Below are 19,628 nucleotides of genomic sequence, written 5' to 3' on the forward strand. Positions count from 1 at the left end.
ATTTATATTTGTGTAAGTGTATATAAAACGTCGGGTTAGGTAAGTTTTCCTTTTTTTTATATTCTGGCCCCATGGGGGATAAGGATCCCCCAGACCCCTGGAGGTGCGAGCCTCCAGGTTGGGTGCAATATCGAAATCGACTCCATCATAGATGGAGTAATCGCTGATAGACTCGTCTACACTCATTTACCGTATGCGATCGGAAAAGACGCCGAAAAATTTGTAAAAAAATGTAACACAAAAAGTAGAAAAAACATGAGGGTTTAGGGATGTTTGGTAGCAAGTAAGTGAAACACCCTATTGATTGGAGTATAGAAGAAGAAGAGAGTTTATTTACAAAAATTATCTAATATATACAAATTTACATAGGCGCAATTCGCGAGGGTATCCGCGATCATAACCACGCCTCCAAAAGGTGGCGTGATCTGCGCCGGCACTCATCCATCGCGCTGTCGATGTGTGCTGTCGGTGTGGCTCTGCTATAAATACGTGCAGCGCCGAAGTTGTGCACATTTCGCCCGCAGACGTCGATGCGCAAACACCGCGCACTTCTCAGAGCGGCGAGTGTTTGCGCCTGGCGAAATATTATTCTTGTCCCAGTTTCTGGACAGACGTCATCTTCTACAACCAAGTGTGTAGCTAGCAGCTACAGGGCTCCTCCTCTAGCGAAGCGTACCGGAAGGCGAATTTCCCGGCCGCGGCGAGTCACTCTTGGAGGATCAGCTGTGTTTGTGCTTGAAGATTGTTGAACTTGCAGTGACGGCGGTGACTGTGGTTGTGTCGTTGTGGTTTTCGGTGCGGTATTCTGTGTTACAGTGCTCGGTGTCGGTGTGTTATCGTTTTCCTCGGCAACGGTGTACGCAGGCTTCAGTCGGTCGATGGAGATATTTGCGCTTCTATCTGGTAGCTGGACGGTGAAAACTTTTTCAGTGCGTTTCAGGATGCGATAGGGCCTTCGTACGGTGCTTGCAGTGGTTTTCGTACTGCGTCGACTCGTACGAACACGTACTCGCAGGTACCTAGGTCGCGGTGTACGAATATCGCTCGGTTGTTATTGTGCGATTGACTAGGTATTGGTTTCAGCCGTTTGATAGTTTCACGCAGGTTTTCGACGTAGGCACTGTCCATCGTAACGTCATTGTTTGTTTCAGCTGACAGGAAATCGCCGGGCAGTCTTATGTTGCAGCCGTAGGTAAGTTGAGCGGCGCTGACACCGGTGTCGCTGCGGAGCGCGGCGCGCACGCCGAGTAGCACTGTAGGCAATTCATTTATCCAGCTCGTGGTTGATAAAAGTCTGGCTTTTAGTGCTGCTTTCAATTGGCGGTGCCAGCGTTCTAGGGCTCCGTTGCACTGTGGGTGATACGGGGTAGTACGAGTTTTTTCGATACCGAGTAATCGCGATAAATGTGCGAAAACTCGGCTCTCAAACTGGCGTCCTTGGTCGGTAGTCATTGTCGTTGGACATCCGAATCGAGATATCCAGCTTTGATAAACGACCTTGGCGACTTCTTCTGCAGTGATTTCCTGGACAGGGTAAGCTTCGGGCCATCGAGTTGCGCGATCGATTAGCGTAACGAGGTAGCGATTTCCATCGGGTGCGGTAGGTAGCGGGCCGACTATGTCTATGTGTATATGATCGAAGCGGCCAGTAGGTTGGAACGATGATACGGGACTTGCGGTATGTCTCTGTACTTTCGCTCGCTGGCACGGGATGCATGTTTTAGCCCAACTCCCGACGTCGCTGTTCATTGAAGGCCAGAAGTACTTGCGTGACATCATTTTTCTTGTTGTACGTATTCCAGGATGACTTATGTTGTGTGTACAGTCGAATGCGGTACGTCGAAATTCCTTTGGCAGGTATATTCGAACGTCGGCGGTAGAGGTTTCACACAGTAATTTAATGTCGGATCCAGGCAGAGTTACGTGTTTCAGTTTTAGGTTGTTTTGCTGAAGGAGAGGTTGGATAGCGCTGTCTCGTTCTTGCGCGTCGGCTAGCTCGGTGAAGTTGAATGGTGTTGGACAGCTGATTGTTTCGACTCGCGATAGCGCGTCAGCTGCGGCGTTTTCTTCTCCGCGTACATAGCGTATGTCGGTCGTAAACTCGCTTATGTAAAGTAGTTGGCGGGTGCGTCTAGGCGATTCGCTGCTTGCACTAGTCTTTGTGTATGCGAATGTAAGCGGTTTGTGGTCGGTAAATATTGTTATTTCTCGCCCCTCGAATATTTTTCGGAAGTGTTTTACTGACATGTAGATGGCGAGTAGCTCTCGATCGTATGTGCTGTATCGAGTCTGGGCGTCGGTGAATTTCTTTGAGAAAAAACCAAGGGGCTGCCAGGCGTTGTTTACATATTGTTGTATAACGCTGCCAGCACAGTTTCCGCTCGCGTCGCAGAAAATCGCAATTGCAGCGTGATGCATCGGGTGTGCAAGTAAAGCTGCGTTTTTGATGCTGGTTTTACATGCTTCGAATGCTTGCGTCGCTACGTCGGTCCACTCGATTTGTGTTTTGTCTCTTTTCTTCGTATTGTGGAGAAACTTGTTGAGCGGTGCTTGTGTACTGGCGGCGTTTTTTATGTTCTCGCGGTAGAAATTTATCATTCCGAGGAATCGACGTAATTCTTCGATTGTTTGAGGTCTCGGATAATTAATGATTGCTTCGACTTTGTCTTGTGGCGGCATAATACCTTCGCTCGTGACTTCGTAGCCGAGAAATCTGACCTTGGGCTGGCCGAATACGCACTTTGACGGATTTATTGTTATTCCGTATTCGTCGAGTCGTTCTAGCACAGTGCGTAAATGATTTTTGTGCTCTTCTTCGTCGGTAGAGGCAAGTAGGAGGTCGTCAACGAACGGGTACACAAAATCGAGTCCTCGGAGCACCTCGTGAATAAATCTTTGGAATGTTTGGCCGGCGTTCTTCAGGCCGGGGCACATCCGCGGGAACTCAAATAGGCCGAAGGGAGTTATTATGGCCGTTTTTTCTACGTCTTGTTCGGCGACGGGCAGCTGTTGGTAGGCACGATTCAAGTCAAGCGTAGAAAAGATGTTTTTACCGGCGAGTTGGTAGGTAAAATCTTTGATACGTGGAATGGGGTACCGGTCGGGCTTGGTGATGCTGTTGAGCCTTCTGTAATCACCACACACACGTAGCTCTCCGCTCTTCTTAGGCACGATGTGTAGAGGCGACGACCACGGGCTCTTGCTGGGCCTGCAGAGACCTTGTTGTACCATATTCTCGAATTCTTTCTTGACTTGTTCGTAGCGGTGCGGGGCAACAGGGCGCGCGCGGCAGTAGATCGGCTGGCCAGTGGTTTCAATCACGTGTTCGACGGAATGTTTAGGACTGAGCTTCATAGAGGTGATTCTTGTAATTCCGGGAAAATCGGCGAGTATACTGTGGTAACTATGCCCGACGTCTATACTGCGAACTGTAGGTATGTTTGCAGTACTCAGTTGGGCGTTAGTTATCAGTTGTGTTTTGCCGTCGATCAGTCTTCTGTTTTTTACGTCGACTATGAGGTGATGATGATTCAAAAAGTCGGCTCCGATGATTGGTTTTGACACAGCAGCGATGATGAATTTCCATTTGTATGGGCGGCGTAAGTTGAGGTCCAATTCGAGCGTTTTTTCGCCATACGTAGGTATAGTTGTGTTGTTGGCTGCGTATAACTCGAACGGTAGCGGTTGGGCGGCTACACCTTTGCTCTTAGGTAGGACGGAAATATTTGCGCCCGTGTCTACCAGGAAAGACAATTTTGATTTTTTGTCCGTGACAAATAAGCGGTGTGAGTGCTCATTAACGCCGGATCCCGCCGCAGCCAGCGTTAGTTTTAGTTTCCGGCATGACGACGATGGGCTTGAAACTGCACGGCGATTGGCATTTCTTAGCGTCCATGCCGTAGCGACGATGGTAGTAACAATACGGCATGGGCGAGTTTGGGCGGCTTCGGTTTTGCGATGCGTTACGGGACCGTGACTGGAAGCGGCGGCGAGGGCGGCTGCTGTGCTGATTGTCTTGCGGTCGTGCCCGCAGCTCAGCGACTTCCAGGGATAGCCTTCTAATTTCGCTGACGAGGAACTGTGTGTCAATTGTTGGTTGTTGCTGGTAATATGGCTGCGCGGGAGGCGGTGGCGGTGGCGGTAACGGGGCGGATGGTGTTGAAATGGCAGCGATGTCTTGGGACGATGTGTGGACTTCCATCATTTTGTCCGCGAGCAAGGCCAGGTCTTCGAGCGTTGTCTTAATTTTGAAAGCTTCACTGACAGCAAGCACGGAACGGATGTGTGGCGGCAGGTGTTCGAGCCACATCATTTTGATGGTACTTTCGGGGAATTTGTCCTTATTGAGTTGCTGCATCCGCCTTAGCAACTGGCTAGGTTTTTGGTCTCCGAGCTCCACTTGCGACAAGAGCTTTTTGGTTTGAGCGCTGTTCGATTCCTCATACAGCGAGATGAGGCGATCCTTGATTGCCTTGTAATAATCTGCTTCCGGCGGCTGGTAGATGAGGTCGGCGATATTTTGAATATCCTGCTTCTCGAGCTGCGCGATCACCATTTGGGCGAGCTGGGCCTGGCTTCGTTTGAGGTCGGCGGTGGCTGCTTCAAAGCTGCAGAACCACAGGAGCGGTTGGTCGCGCCAGAACGGTGGGACGCGAAGCGACAGCGATATACCGGAGACTTCTTGGCTCGACGGTTGTTGCGGTGCAGCTGCAGCGTTTTGAGGGTTCTCTGCGCCAAGGTTTTCTTGCGTGTTCATCTTCTTTAAGTCGTTGGGTCACCACTTTAGGGATGTTTGGTAGCGGGTAAGTGAAACACCCTATTGATTGGAGTATAGAAGAAGAAGAGAGTTTATTTACAAAAAATATCTAATATATACAAATTTACATAGGCGCAATTCGCGAGGGTATCCGCGATCATAACCACGCCTCCAAAAGGTGGCGTGATCTGCGCCGGCACTCATCCATCGCGCTGTCGATGTGTGCTGTCGGTGTGGCTCTGCTATAAATACGCGCAGCGCCGAAGTTGTCCACATTTCGCCCGCAGACGTCGATGCGCAAACACCGCGCACTTCTCAGAGCGGCGAGTGTTTGCGCCTGGCGAAATATTATTCTTGTCCCAGTTTCTGGACAGACGTCATCTTCTACAACCAAGTGTGTAGCTAGCAGCTACAAGGGATACTACGCATGCGCTGTAATGAAAGTGTTCCTGAAGTTACGAATAGACCAAGGAGTATCAGTACGTTTGTTGACTTAAATACTGTAGAGACACGTAAAGATGGAAGTGGAAAAAATAAAAAAACATCAGGAGTTGGCAAGGGAATTGTTAATAGTATGGATTTCAGTCCCTTCACTATCCACGTCCAAACCAAAAAAACAGACGCAAACTCGTCCTTACATCCTGTGTCTTTTGGTAAATTCTGATGGAACAACTTTCAAAACATCATTAACGGAGCGTAAAACGAATTGGTAGGACCCGCATATCTATGGCCTTTTTCAAAAATGAACGACGCAAATGCATTCATCCGATTCTCGTCTTGAGGCCGAGAATCTCACGGCTTACATCCCTTCATTTTCTGTCACACGTATGGCTTAGTCCGGGGTATTCCAGCTCAATGGTCCGATGACGAAATTTTAACTAACATCACTGTCCTATTGGGTGTGGGAATGTTGTTAAGGCGAGGCGACGAACCGAAGGGTGACTATTGATGGTTCTGTCACATGGCAACCTTCGGAACTATCGTTTTGACTTTTGACGGACGTCATCTACCTAAACATGTTTTCTCTTGTTATAAGAACGCAATACCTGTAGAGCTGTACATTTTCCCAACGGTGCAGTGTTTCAGCTGTTGCAAGTTCGGCCACACAAAAACTAATTGTAGGTCCAAGCCCAGTGCTACAAATGTGGACAAATGCATACAGCTGAGACCTGCTCCGTGGAAGAAGAATGCCTTTTGTTATTGGTGCAGTGGCCCACATTTTGCTATAAATAGATCATGTCCGGAACATAAAAGGCAAAAAGATATTAAAGTTACTATGGCCAATAATTGTATCTCGTATGGAGAAGCTGCTAAGTGTCATCCACCAGTTAAAAAATCTTTTGCAGATGTCCTTTTTCAACATAATCCCTCACCTCATCAACCTCACCATCAAATCATCAAACTTATCGCAATAGTGTTGGAAATTTTTCTAGACAAAGCACACCCACTCAGTCATATAGAAAAAACGGTATTTGTTAAACCCCGAGGCCCCCAATCAGAACCACTAAAGGATATGACCAAGTGGCTCATAATGCTTTGATTAAGGAATATGCTATTCTCTCCAACAAATGGTTGCGCGCTGAAAAATTCCAACAATACTGATTCACAATCTCAATCTGTGGCCGAAGCCATAGTAGCTTTAATTTCTTTATTATCTAAATCTAACTTTGTTTCATCGTCCCACGTTGCCCCCTTGCTTGAAGCACTTGCTGCTACTATAACACACATGGATGACAAGATAGTTCAGTGGAACTGTCGAAGTATAATTAGCAAAAAACAAGACTTAATCTATCTTATAAATCAGTTTAATCCTTTCGCTCTTGCCCTCTCTGAGACATGGCTTAAGCCTGGAGCTCTGTTTAGAGTTTCTGGCTACTCATGTCTCAGAGAGGACAGACCTGATGGATATGGTGGAGTAGCGTTACTTGTTAAGGATAATATAGCATTTTCAACAATACCTACTCCTCCACACAGCAACAATGAATGGTCCATTGTTGCTGCCATTGTAAATAACATTTGTATTGTCTCTGTATATATTCCTCATCCATCATCATTGATCTTCCATGAGCTTGAACAAGTGATAATCTCCTGCCAAAACCCATCTTAATTCTAGGGGATTTTAATTCCAGCATCGCTCTTGGGGTAGTTCAGTTTCTAGCAATCATGGAGAACAAATTTTAGATATTCTCGATAGTCATAATCTTTGTGTTCTCAATAATGGCTACCCCACTAGGCGAACTGGCCTTTAGAGGCCATAAGCGTTGTGGACTTATCTATTTGTTCTGCTCATCTTTCATCATCATTATCCTGGCATACATTAGAGTCATCCATGGAAGTGATCATTTTCCGATTTTAATTTCTTTTCCTTTTACTATTCCATTGCTTACAAGGCCTAGTCCATGCTCAAGTACAATCTAAATAATGCAGATTGGAAAATGTTTAAAAGCTGCGTAGATAAGAGATTATCTGACCTCCCCAGTATTGATGAGGAGGACCTAGTTACTTCCTCGGCTGCCCTGGCTAAATAAATTACTGAAGCAGCTGATGAAACTTTTCCTGTTAAAAATAGTGCATCAGGTAAAATTCCTTCTCCGCCTTGGTGGGACTTTGAATGTTCCCAGTCAATTAAAAAACGAAAGGAGGCTGAGAGACGTTATCGCCACTCAATGACCAATGAAAACTTTGAATTTTACATGCAAGTTGCAAGAGATACCAAAAAGTTGCTGCGTAAGAAAAAATATGAAGGATGGAAGCAATTCTGTCTGTCACTTTCTCCTAATGTAAAACCTTCCATAGTATGGAATCATGTGAAAAGATTTAGATCTGCATTTAATGATTCTCCTAGACAAATACTTCCTCCTAATTTAGCTCAACAATTCATAGACCAGTTAGCCCCTGCATCAGTCCCTGAAGGGTATGTTTTTCAGCATTCCTCTACTCCTCCACCAAGCCCTTCTTGTCAATTTAGTCTAGGATCACCCTTCCGAATGGAGGAGTTAAAAGGAATTTTAGCAAACCTAAAGGATTCAGCACCAGGAGAGGATGGTGTACCTTATTCTTTTCTTTCAAATGTTAGTGACAGTATTCTTTCTTATTTCCTTTCTGTCATAAATACAGTTATGTTTACTGGCACTGTTCCTGAGGCATGGAGGTCTCAAATTATAATACCTATTCTGAAACAGGGTAAGCCAGCTAGTGATGCTCCTCTTACCGCCCAGTTGCCCTATCTTCAGTCTTCGCCAAGGTGGCGGAGCATTTGATTTAAAACAGGTTAGAATATTTCATGGAAAGCACTCAGCTTCTGGCTCATAGTCAATTTGGCTTTCGCAAAGGTCGGTCTTGTCATGACAGTCTGGCAATAATAATCTGATATCCATCTAGCATTCTCAAAACAATGAGTCAGTTACTGCTGCTTTCCTTGATATTAGTTCTGCCTATGATAATGTGGTAGTTTCAGTATTGAGGGATAAACTTCTCAAGTTAGGTGTACCTATAGTTTTAATCAACTTCATAATCAATTTACTATCAGAAAGATTTATTAGTATACTCTTAGATGACAATAACCGAATCACGCGTACAGTGTGGCGAGGACTTCCACAGGGTTCCGTATTAAGCCCATTGCTATATAATATTTATACATATGACTTGGAATCATCTTTAAATGGATCTGTCAGAGTTTTACAATATGCTGATGATTTACTATTATACTCAATTAATGGCTCCATTGAAAAAGCTAGCAATAGTCTCACTTCTTCTTTAGGGCTGTTAAAGACAGGTTAGACTCCAATGGTTTGGAGCTTTCTGTGTCCAAAAGTGTGGTGGTATTGTTTACCAGAAAGCGACTCCCTCCCCTATTAGTGTTAAATTTAGTAGTCAAGTAATTTTGGTTAAAAATCAAACAAAATTTTTAGGTGTATTTTAGATAGCAAATTAAACTGGTCTAGCCCATTGTGATTACATAGCTGCAAAATGTGAAAAAAACATTAATATTCTGAGGTGTGTCTCAGGGTTTGGTGGGGTGCACATCCTTCATGCCTGAAATTATTGTACAATGCTTTGATAAGAAGCATTTTAGATTATGGTACTTTTTTACTAGACCCTGGAAGTGTTGCTGGCTTCAAGAAATTGAAAGGTATCCAGTCTAAAGCTCTTAGAATTGTCTGTGGGGCCATGAAATCTAGTCCTATTAATGCACTTCAAGTGGAATGCGTTGATCCTCCACTATATTTACGGCGTCAATTCCTCAGCGATAGATATCTCTTCCGATGTACTCAGCTATCCAATCATCAGCTCTGGTCTATCCTGCTCTGTCTATCTCTGCAAATAGCCTCCTCAAAATATTGGAAACATAAGAAGCCTCCTTGTTTAATCAAAAGCTTTGATAAATATCAATCTATTTCTGCACCCATTATTAATTCCTCTACACTCCCCATTTATCAGCATGAATATGAATCATTATTTCTTATTCCATCTGTCGCCCTAATATAGGTATTTCTAAAAATGATGTAGAACATAATCATCAGTTTTTGGGTTTTATTGGATCAGAAGCTCGGGATGTCCATCATATTTACACAGATGCTTCAAAGGTCTCCTCAAATGGGTGTTGTCGCGACAGGCGCGAATCTCTAGGTGAGTGGCCCGCTTTATTAGTTTTGGAGTGGCAACACTGAATATAAAAGTGAGTGCTGTGGTCTATGGCGGCTAATAGCGTCAAATGTGAAATGTGTATAAATTTCATTTTGTGGAAGTCATCAAGCAGCAACTGCAGTATCTCCATCCTCCCAAAGCTGAGTATACCTAGTTTCCTATTTCTGCTGATCACCGGGTGTCGAGGCGCCTATGGTCTTTTCGGTGTATCACGTATTAACGTTTTTACTGTTGTTTGTACCAATCACACCCTGTGGGGCGCCAGCTCGGATGCATGCCCACACACATGGTGTGGGATCCATCCTGACTGGTGTCTATCGTGGACTCTACCTACAGCTCCATCGGCAACCCAGGGGCATATCTCGCTGTCCACTACGGGACACGGGATCTGGGTTGATTTAGAATCTTGGCGTGCGCAGTGGACCAAGTACTGTTTTGCGAGCGGGCCCGGAGACGTCCGGTTACCCCCTCGCCCCTAGAGTGAGCCTGTATGTTTAGAGCAGTGTCGTAACCTTGTGACACGTGATTGAGTCTTGCCGTTCTGATACCAGCTATGTTTTACAGTTGACCGAGAAGTAGTGCACCGAGGAGCGCCACGGGCTGACCGTGACACTCCGTGGCCGGAGGAGTGATCAGGGTTACTCATCTGGCCATAATTTATGCAGGAGGTGGAAGGAGATTACCAGCGGAGACACATCCAGTAATAATATAAGCGAAGCAGAACTATTGGGAGTTAGCAACCTACAAGAAAATGAATTCAGGTATGTTAAATATATGCTACATCGCGAAAGAGGAATATATCTCATAATAAGCAAGTCTTACCCACAATATGAAAATATAGAAAGTATAGAGATATATATATATATACAACAATTAATCACCCAATCTTTCGCGATATGGTGGAAGTGCGGGTGAAAACCAAATGATAAACTCCCGTACTAAAATTGAGAAAACCAATGTGGGTACAACTAAATTTGTGTTGCTGGTATTTTTGGCCCCCGCCGGAGTGTCCTACAGGAATGGAAGACATCGGTGGATGAATATTATCGAAGAATGATGCATTGAAAATATAACTTCAATTTATTAAGTACTCTGAAACTACAAGTTATGACTTGTAGCGACATCTATTGTTTGATAGTGAAGAAAGTCTAGTATATGGAGGTCAGATGGGCTACTACGAAACTCGCGAATCGAAGTTCGTATCGCACTCTCCCTTTCACTCGCGTATTAAATGTCATAAGCGTCAACGAGACGGCAACATCCGAAGTTCGAGTTTTTGCACTTCGTGGTATAGGACCAGTGTCGCGAGCGCTACTCGTTGCTTCTTTAGTTGGCAGCATTGCTGAAAAAATGGACGCCGCCGAAAATTTTGGTCATTTCTTATTTTGTTTAGTAAATCAACATAAGGATTACGATAGTATTTAAGCAATTATTCTGTAAATGTATTTCAGGGATCAATTAAGATTAGTTCTAGCAATTTACTTTACGGAATGAGTTGTAAAAATATACAACCGGAAGTGAGACCGGACCGTATATACGAACATGGTGACCATCGCGCGAGATAGAGGAAAAGATTTTAATTATAATTACTTGGTGAATAAATAAGAATACTCTTAGTTATTTACTTATAAGAAGAAGTTAATTTTAAGAATAATTTCAGACGTTTAAGTAGAGTATATAAAGTATTACGAGTGTGCATATTGTGATAAAAGTTGGTAATCGTATCGTTTCTTCGAATCGCGGCGCGGTAGATATATCTACCTACCTACCCTGCCTAGGTACTTACCTTTCCGCCATTACTGTATGTCGGCGCTTGAATTTCGTTTGCGAATTTGCAATTGTGAGCTAAGTGTATAAAAATAAGCTGGAAAGTGGTAAAAGGTGTTGAAAAACCAATAAGTGTTGTGTTACTTTGAGGTGAGTGTCGTAATTATAGGTTGTAAAAGTTTTATCTTACTTTCTGTTGCATGAATGAAAAGCTCCGTACGAGTAAAGTTTTAGATTTTCCAAGTAACTTTTTTATGTATTGAAATCGATTCAAACTTGATCTGGACAAACGAAAATAAGCAATAATGTCCGTGTTCAGTGCCGTTTGTCTTGATAGCCGAATCTTGTAGCAAAAACGTTTTATAAATGTAAAAGATTTACACACGCGGCTTTTAAGAATTTTAGAAGTCCTCACGTGTGCTGTGCTAAATATCGAATTCTATAGAGTACATACTAAAAAGAAAACTTATTGAAGGCGGTCTCGGTGTCGCCTGCGTGATTTTTGGTACATACGTAGCATATTATGGAAACGTAAATACTACCTATAGGCATGTATAAACTTGGTGTAAGTAATTTTTTAAATTGTTCTTTAAACCACTAGGTACTCGTTCTAAAAGGATCGGTAGCACTCTCCTTACCGACTAAGAAAAGTGCACTCTGATACACCTGAAGAAAGTTATGTAAGTAATAATAACTAATACAGTATATTTATTAAACCTGTAAGCAACACATACTTATAGAAGTCAATCTATATCATAACATGTAGTGATGATGATTGAATAATGATGAGATTGAAATTATAACTCAAATAATTATTTTAAATAGTTTGATTCTAAGATTTGTTTTGAAAAATAAAATAATAAATACACAGACTATTTAGTTCTCATCTGCTGGACTGAGCTTGAACTTATCATAATTATTTCATAAACCTAATTCAATACAAACTCATTTAATAAATAGGTATAGATTGTTTATGGAGATTTTGCTCAGGTACTAATAAAGGTGCACGGTAGTGCAAATGAGCAAGTTCTAGTTATGTGTGAAATTCTTATGTAAAAATTTCTGAAGTGTATTGAATACTAGATTTGAATGAACATAAAGATTAATAAATATTATTAGAAGCATTAGGTAAATAATGTTGTTTGTTTGTATGTCTATCTGGGTCAAATTGTGTATTTCCTCACCAAGTGCTTGCTGACATCAGATGGTGTTCAAATTTAGTATGTTCATGTAACTTTAGGGATAAAGCTATGACATGGTAATTTGGAGCTGATCTGATGATGGAACCGGAAGGTACCCATAGGAACTCCTCAACTACATATGATAACACCATCGTGCTTGGACTTGTTTGATTTGTTTTGGTGAGCACTTGAATGCTAAGTGGGGTACAGTCGTGTACAGTCAGCAGCAATAGTGTAATAAATTACACTATGAAATTTTGTCTTTTCTTTTAAACTTGTTTACTATCAATAACTACCTACTATATTAGATGCGGTTTTATACATTGATATCATGTATAGGTAATCAGTAGGTAAAGAGAAAAATGAAAATTATTCCAGATTACTACAACACAAGATGGATTCTGAGAATGAAGAGACCTCTCTAGATTATATTATAAATCTAGACTTCACCAAATAATAAGAAGAATAAAAGAGCATAGCGCAGAAGCTGAAGCTTATTGTAAAGAAGGTAGCGATGAGGAAGAAGAGGTGCAAAAGGCAAAAATTGTGCGTCTAAGTTGGAGAATATGATTAAACGATTTACAACGGAACTTAATGAATATTTTCGGACTTCAAACAATCCATCACCAGACGAGATCTCTGATATGAGCAACGCTCAATTTAATGGTGAAGAAATTTTAGCTGAACTAAAATGTAGACTGTCAGTCAACGTGGATAAGAATAAAAGAGAGATCCAGAGTGACAAGGAGCAAAGCCGTGCGTTTTCAGCGAAACTACCAACTCTTACGTTACCTGAATTTCAAGGAGATGTGTTAACTTGGTGTGAATTTTGGGACATATACAAGTCCAATATTCATGATAGGCCGATACTGACGTTGACAAGCTACTCTTATGGATCTTATGCACAAATAAAAGTATAATCACCAAATCAACGATTTTATTTAAATAGTTAACAATCAAAGGAAATATCACTCGCGACCTATCTAAATGACCTAATTAGACCTAGGCACAGGAATTAAGATGTGACCTAACAATTTAGAGCTAAAATGCAAGGAGCCTAGTAGAAGTCCTATCCCTAGCTAGTACACCGCCAAAAGTGAGCTCCGCTGGCTCGCCCCTCTCCGACCACCCGGCGCTCGGTGCGTGGTGGCTGGATGTGACGTAGGCTCTGACGTAGCGCATCAAACCGGATGACAATCGTGCTATCTCGCTCGCACATTAGTCTCTCGATAATACGGCCGTTCCTGACTGCGAGACGTCCTCGTCCGCTCGACCTTCAGAGGGACAGTCATCTTCATCAGGGTGCTCGTCAGCTGTAAACAGGAGACAAAAGATTTTTAAGCAATCAAAACGAGAACTGTGTTAGGTCACTCAATCCACGCAAAGTTCTTGCATGATAAAGTTTGTACGTACTTAACTATATGATGCAAGATACCTTCCACTACCACACAAACCCAAACATAGACAGACTTTAATTAACACAAACCGAAAACAAGATGCATTCATACTTCAGCAAACACTCCCACTGATGCAAATGTACTTTCATGAATAACTAACTATGGCCAAATTGTAGCAGGTACCACGATCGTTCACGCGTGACAGTCAATAAAATACCACAGGGATCATTATCACCATGGTCTGCCGCAACCGCGCGTATCACTGTCACCCATAGTCGTACTACTGATTTATCGTAGTCTGCCGCGGTTGCATATCGCACTGTCACCTGATTTGGTTGCAGTCTGCCGGCCAAAAGCCATACCTACTACTACAAATTATTGTAGTCTGCCGGCTAAAAGCCATACCTACTACAAATTATTGTAGTCTGCCGGCTAAAAGCCATATCTACTACAAATTATTGTAGTCTGCCGGCTAAAAGCCATACCTACTACAAATTATTGTAGTCTGCCGGCTAAAAGCCATATCTACTACAAATTTTTGTAGTCTGCCGGCTAAAAGCCATATCTACTACAATTATTGTAGTCTGCCGGCTAAAAGCCATACCTACTACAAATTATTGTAGTCTGCCGGCTAAAAGCCATACCTACTACAAATTATTGTAGTCTGCCGGCTAAAAGCCATATCTACTACAAATTATTGTAGTCTGCCGGCTAAAAGCCATATCTACTACAAATTTTTGTAGTCTGCCGGCTAAAAGCCGTACTACTAATCGACGTAGTCTGCCATATCGCCGCTTATGGTTTAATTACGGACGATACTCACTTTTAAAGAACGCTGCGCATGTTTCAGGGGTCCATTCGCCACGCCACGGTACCATGTATTCCGCGGCAGCCCTCGTACGCTTGCCGTAGGCACCAGACAGCAGTTCAAGTTCAAAACGATTGTGCGGTAGAACTGATGTTACTTTGTATGGACCTCTCATGCCAGAATCTAATTTTCCAGTGCTCTGCGCTTGTTTTATAACGAAAGCAAAATCACCGACCTTATAGGCACGCGGTTGCTTACGACCTTCGTTTGTGAGCTCGTCCTGCCGTTTTTGTCTAGCGGCCAGTCGCTCACTTGCGCGCTGTCTCCTAAGCACTACTAATGCTTCACGATTTCCACTTGTGTTGTTGAGAGCTACGTCACGAACTAAGGAACGCAATACAGGCGTTGTCGCGTCAATACCAACGAGCAATTGGAGTGGTGATAAATTTGTAGCGGCATTTTTAGTCATATTAACGATAAGTTGAACGCGCCATAAGGTATCTGACCATTCCGCGTCTCGATTATTCACTTCTACTCGTATTAAGTTATGAACTGTGCGGCAGTAGCGTTCAGCTTGAGCATTTTCATGGTGCATTTCAGGTGTTATGAAATGAATTTTACTACCTAGCTCAGACACCAAATTCTGAAAATGATTGCTCTCAAACATTCTACCACGGTCGCAGACAATGAGCGAAGGAGTACCGAACAACGACGTCATATTCGTAAACGTACGTTTCAGCTCGTCAGCATCTTGCCGATACAAGGAGTATAGAAGACAAAACTTCGAAAATGCGTCTACAACTATGAGGACATATTTAAATCCTTTGGACTCTGGCAATGGGCCCAGTACATCCATGTGAACAGTCGTAAATGGGGTATCAGGCTTAGACCATGATTCTATAGGCTGATGAGATGCTCGAGGAATCTTTTTACACGTAAGGCAAACTAGGCAATGCCCTATGTATTTACGAACGAAAGCCCTAAGCCCAGGAAACCAAAAATGTCTTAGAATAAGTTCTGTGGTCTTATCTATCCCTATGTGGTCATGTTCATCGTGGAAAATTCTAAGTAAGCTAAGTCTATAACCCTTTGGAATGAAGCAAAGCAAACGAGAATCTTCACCGGTAGGGCTATGTTTATAATACAGCAAGTCATTGTGAACCTCATAACGTGTGGGGTCTATACGTCCTTCCTTTAAACTGTCAATAAGGTCTTGGGTCTCGGAGTCTGCTGTTTGAGCCTGTTGTGCCCAGTTGGTTGGTTTACGGATATGCATGATGTCCACAGGGTTTCTGCTTAAATAGTCTGCGTGAGGCATGAGAACACCTTTACGATATTCGATGATAAACTGGAAATCCTGCATGTAAACCCACCAACGAGCGACGCGAGGAATCAGGTCTTTTTTTCTTTCGGTCAATTTTAAGGAGTTACAATCAGTCACTATTTTGAAAGGGATACCTATTAGGTAGTGACGAAAATGTTGAAGAGACTTTACGACAGCTAGCGTTTCTAACTCGTAACTATGATACTTTGCTTCGGCACCTTGTGTCGTTTTACTAAAGTAGGCAACTACCCGCTTTTGCTTTCCCTCGTGTTCCTGCATTAAAATCGATCCGTACCCGCTTGCGCTGGCATCTGTATGCAGTTCCGTGGGGAGGTTCGGGTCAAATATGGCAAGAGCTGGCTCGTCAGTAAGGCATTTAATGATATAAGTACGCGCCTCCTCCTGCTCACGTCCCCATACGAAAGGTTCACCTCGTCGCGTAAGCTTAGCAATACAAGCAGTCTTTTGAGAATAACCGGCAATGTATCGCCGAAAGTAGCCTGCAAGTCCTAAAAACTGGCGTATCTGCTTAACATTCGCTGGACGGGGTGAATCCTTCAAAGCTTGAACCTTTCGTGAGCTCGGCCGTACCTGACCACGACTAATAAGACGTCCCAAATATTCTATCTCTGTTGCAAGAAAAGTACATTTCTTCAAATTGATGGAAAAACCAGAGGAAGTCAAAATTCTTAGGACTTCGCTTAAAATTACCAAGCCTTCATCTACGGTTTCTGACAAAATCAGTACGTCATCAATATATACGAGAACCTTACCGCCCTCGATTAATGGCTTCAGGGTTTCTGAAATTATCTTTTGGTAGACAACAGGGGCATTAGCTAAGCCATAAGGCATTTTTAGGTACTCAAAATGCCCTTCCGGCGTCACAAAAGCCGTTTTGCCGATAGAATCGGAATCCATCTGTATTTGATGGAACCCTGTAGCCATGTCGAGACTTGAGAAGTACCTAGCTTTACCTAACCGGTCAATGTGATCGTCTATGAGAGGCAACGGAAATCTATCTTTGACGGTTATTGCGTTTAAAGCGCGATAATCGACACACATACGGTCTGATCCATCCTTCTTTTTGACTAAGATGATGGGACTTGCAAAGTCAGAGTTAGATTCCCGTATAACTCCTTTCTCCTTAAGGTCTTTTATAATATTTCTTACACGTAATTTTTCGTCGTGGGAGAGCTTATACGGCCTTTGGTTAACAGGACTGTCGCTATTGAGCTTAATCGACATAGTACCGGTTGTGACTGTCGAAGATGCAGTGCCACTGATGAATGATTGAGAGAACTCCTTAATGACTGCGAGCAAACGCTGTTTATTATCGCCATCTAGTGGCGTATTGATGTCGAACTGACATTTTGCGTCATCGCTTATACATTGCACAGGAGATGTCTCAATCCGTGTCAGTCGCTGCACCCCACCTGTCCTAATGTAGGTAACGCCATCGCGATTTAAAACATCTGTGCCTATTATTACTGACGCGTTCATGCATGATTCGGGAACGACATACAAATCTACCTCAACAGATATATCGGGAAACTCGACTACTAAGGTAACAGAGGAAGTACATTCAATTTCCTGACTACCTATGCCACGTAGTACTCGATAGGTAGGAACTTTGTTGCAATTAAAGTGTTTCAAAACAGATTCAGTAATAAGCGAAACGCTTGATCCACTGTCGATAAGAACATCTAATGAAACACCTTCTATCACAGCGGTCATCACATCATTATTAGCTACAGAGTCCTGTTTACGACATAAGTTGACATTATTAGAACGTTTGTTTGTTTCAACACGCTGCTTAGCGAAACAGGAATCCGCACTATGCCCTGTTTTATGGCAGTACGAGCAAGTAATAGGAGGCCTATTGTTAGCAGTAGATGTACGTGGAGGAGCTGGTGTACTCGCACTAGTTATGCTACTTGTGCTCGTACTCGCGGATGCGCTGCGATCACCGCTAATAGTACTATTGTCTGCACGTGGCCTTTTATGGCAACTACTACGTTTGTGACCTACACCACCGCAGTTATAACACTTCGGTTTATTGTCTGACCTATTGAATTCTCGTTTACGCGAATTCGAAACGGTGGGTAGACTGGAACGGGCAGGATCATGGGATGAGACTCGCGGTTCATTTTTAGGCTTAACAAATACAGACAAGAAGTCTACGATCTGATGTGGTTTAAGTTTAGCGTTAGTAGCAGCCGCTTTGATCTGTGAATCCACGATACCTCTGAGAACTATCGCCGTCCGGAGATCGTCCGATAAACCAGTCACAATATTTAAGCGCAATAACGTACGACGTGCATACTCCGCATAAGTAGCAAAACCTCTAGAGTCGGAACGCATTACATCATAAAGCACTGTTGCCACGTCTATGTTTCGCGGACAGAGGGACCGAAATTCGATTTTAAAGTTAGTCCAGGTGCGGTCATTCGAGACCCAATCACTGAGCCACGAACGAGCATCCCCCTTTAAACAATTCGCAACACGCGACAAACACTCATTATCGGCCCATCGATTTAAGACGCGCGCACGGTCCACCTCCGTACACCAAACATCAAAGTCATGTAATTGGGGGTCGAACGATGAAATGTAATAATGGGTAGGTCGTGCTTGAAGCAACGACGAAAGCGCACCCACGATCCTGTCCGTTACCTCACCAGCGGGGATGTCACCTCGTGGGGTTGGGTCTACCACGGGGTCTGTCACGGAGTCTGCCAAGGGGTCTGCCACGGGGTCTGCCAAGCCGCTGTTGATGACCGAGGCGTCACTATGTGCAGTTAGAGGAGGCGTTGTGGATCGATCTGTAACACAAGTAAATACAGCACCGGGGTCTGATGCTGATAGCGGTGGGTGCGGCGGCGGTGTCGCAGACGGCGGCCCTAATCTGTCTTCGATTGCCCTCAATTTATTTAAAATCGTACTTAATACTTCATCACTTTTTGTACTTCCTTTTTTCTTATGAGATTTTTTTCTAGAAGTACCTTCCGACATTTTTAAAAAATATTAACTCAATATCAAAATATCTAAAGCAGCAAAGCTAATTACGCGTTTGTATATTAAGCAAGCAACCGGAGCTATAATGCAAATCAGGACACGTAACAAACTTAAGTATGTACACGATCTTTAAACACAGGCTAACGTAATTTAATTTGAAATTTAACGAACACAAAAGAAGTCAGGATGCCACTAGCTTGAATTAGCTATCCCACTTCTGATCTTATGGATCTTATGCACAAATAAAAGTATAATCACCAAATCAACGATTTTATTTAAATAGTTAACAATCAAAGGAAATATCACTCGCGACCTATCTAAATGACCTAATTAGACCTAGGCACAGGAATTAAGATGTGACCTAACAATTTAGAGCTAAAATGCAAGGAGCCTAGTAGAAGTCCTATCCCTAGCTAGTACACCGCCAAAAGTGAGCTCCGCTGGCTCGCCCCTCTCCGACCACCCGGCGCTCGGTGCGTGGTGGCTGGATGTGACGTAGGCTCTGACGTAGCGCATCAAACCGGATGACAATCGTGCTATCTCGCTCGCACATTAGTCTCTCGATAATACTACATTTATTTAAGTCGACATTAAAAGGTGAACCTCGCAGGATTATAGACGGGTTAGAGACTACTAATAAAACTATGAAATAGCCATTCAGATACTAACAAGCAGATATGGTTAAACAATCACAGATTATGATGCACACTACAGGCCCTTAGCAAAGTAAAGGCCT

At 43.3% G+C, this 19,628-nt stretch overlaps 1 protein-coding gene across 1 annotated transcript; it reads right to left on the bottom strand.

The window, feature by feature from the left end:
• Positions 1-3,796: 3,796 nt before the first annotated feature.
• LOC141432940 (uncharacterized) lies at positions 3,797-4,756 on the bottom strand. Its single transcript, XM_074094773.1, has one exon. The coding sequence runs from the start codon at positions 4,754-4,756 to the stop codon at positions 3,797-3,799; it is 960 nt and encodes a 319-aa protein (XP_073950874.1).
• Between the last annotated feature and the right edge of the window lie 14,872 nt (positions 4,757-19,628).

The sequence above is a fragment of the Choristoneura fumiferana genome, chromosome 11 (genome assembly GCF_025370935.1).
Source record: "Choristoneura fumiferana chromosome 11, NRCan_CFum_1, whole genome shotgun sequence".
Lineage (NCBI taxonomy): Eukaryota > Metazoa > Arthropoda > Insecta > Lepidoptera > Tortricidae > Choristoneura > Choristoneura fumiferana.

Excerpts from the sequence above, each read along its gene's own strand:
- LOC141432940 (XM_074094773.1), bottom strand. The coding sequence starts at position 4,756 with ATGAACACGCAAGAAAACCTTGGCGCAGAGAACCCTCAAAACGCTGCA.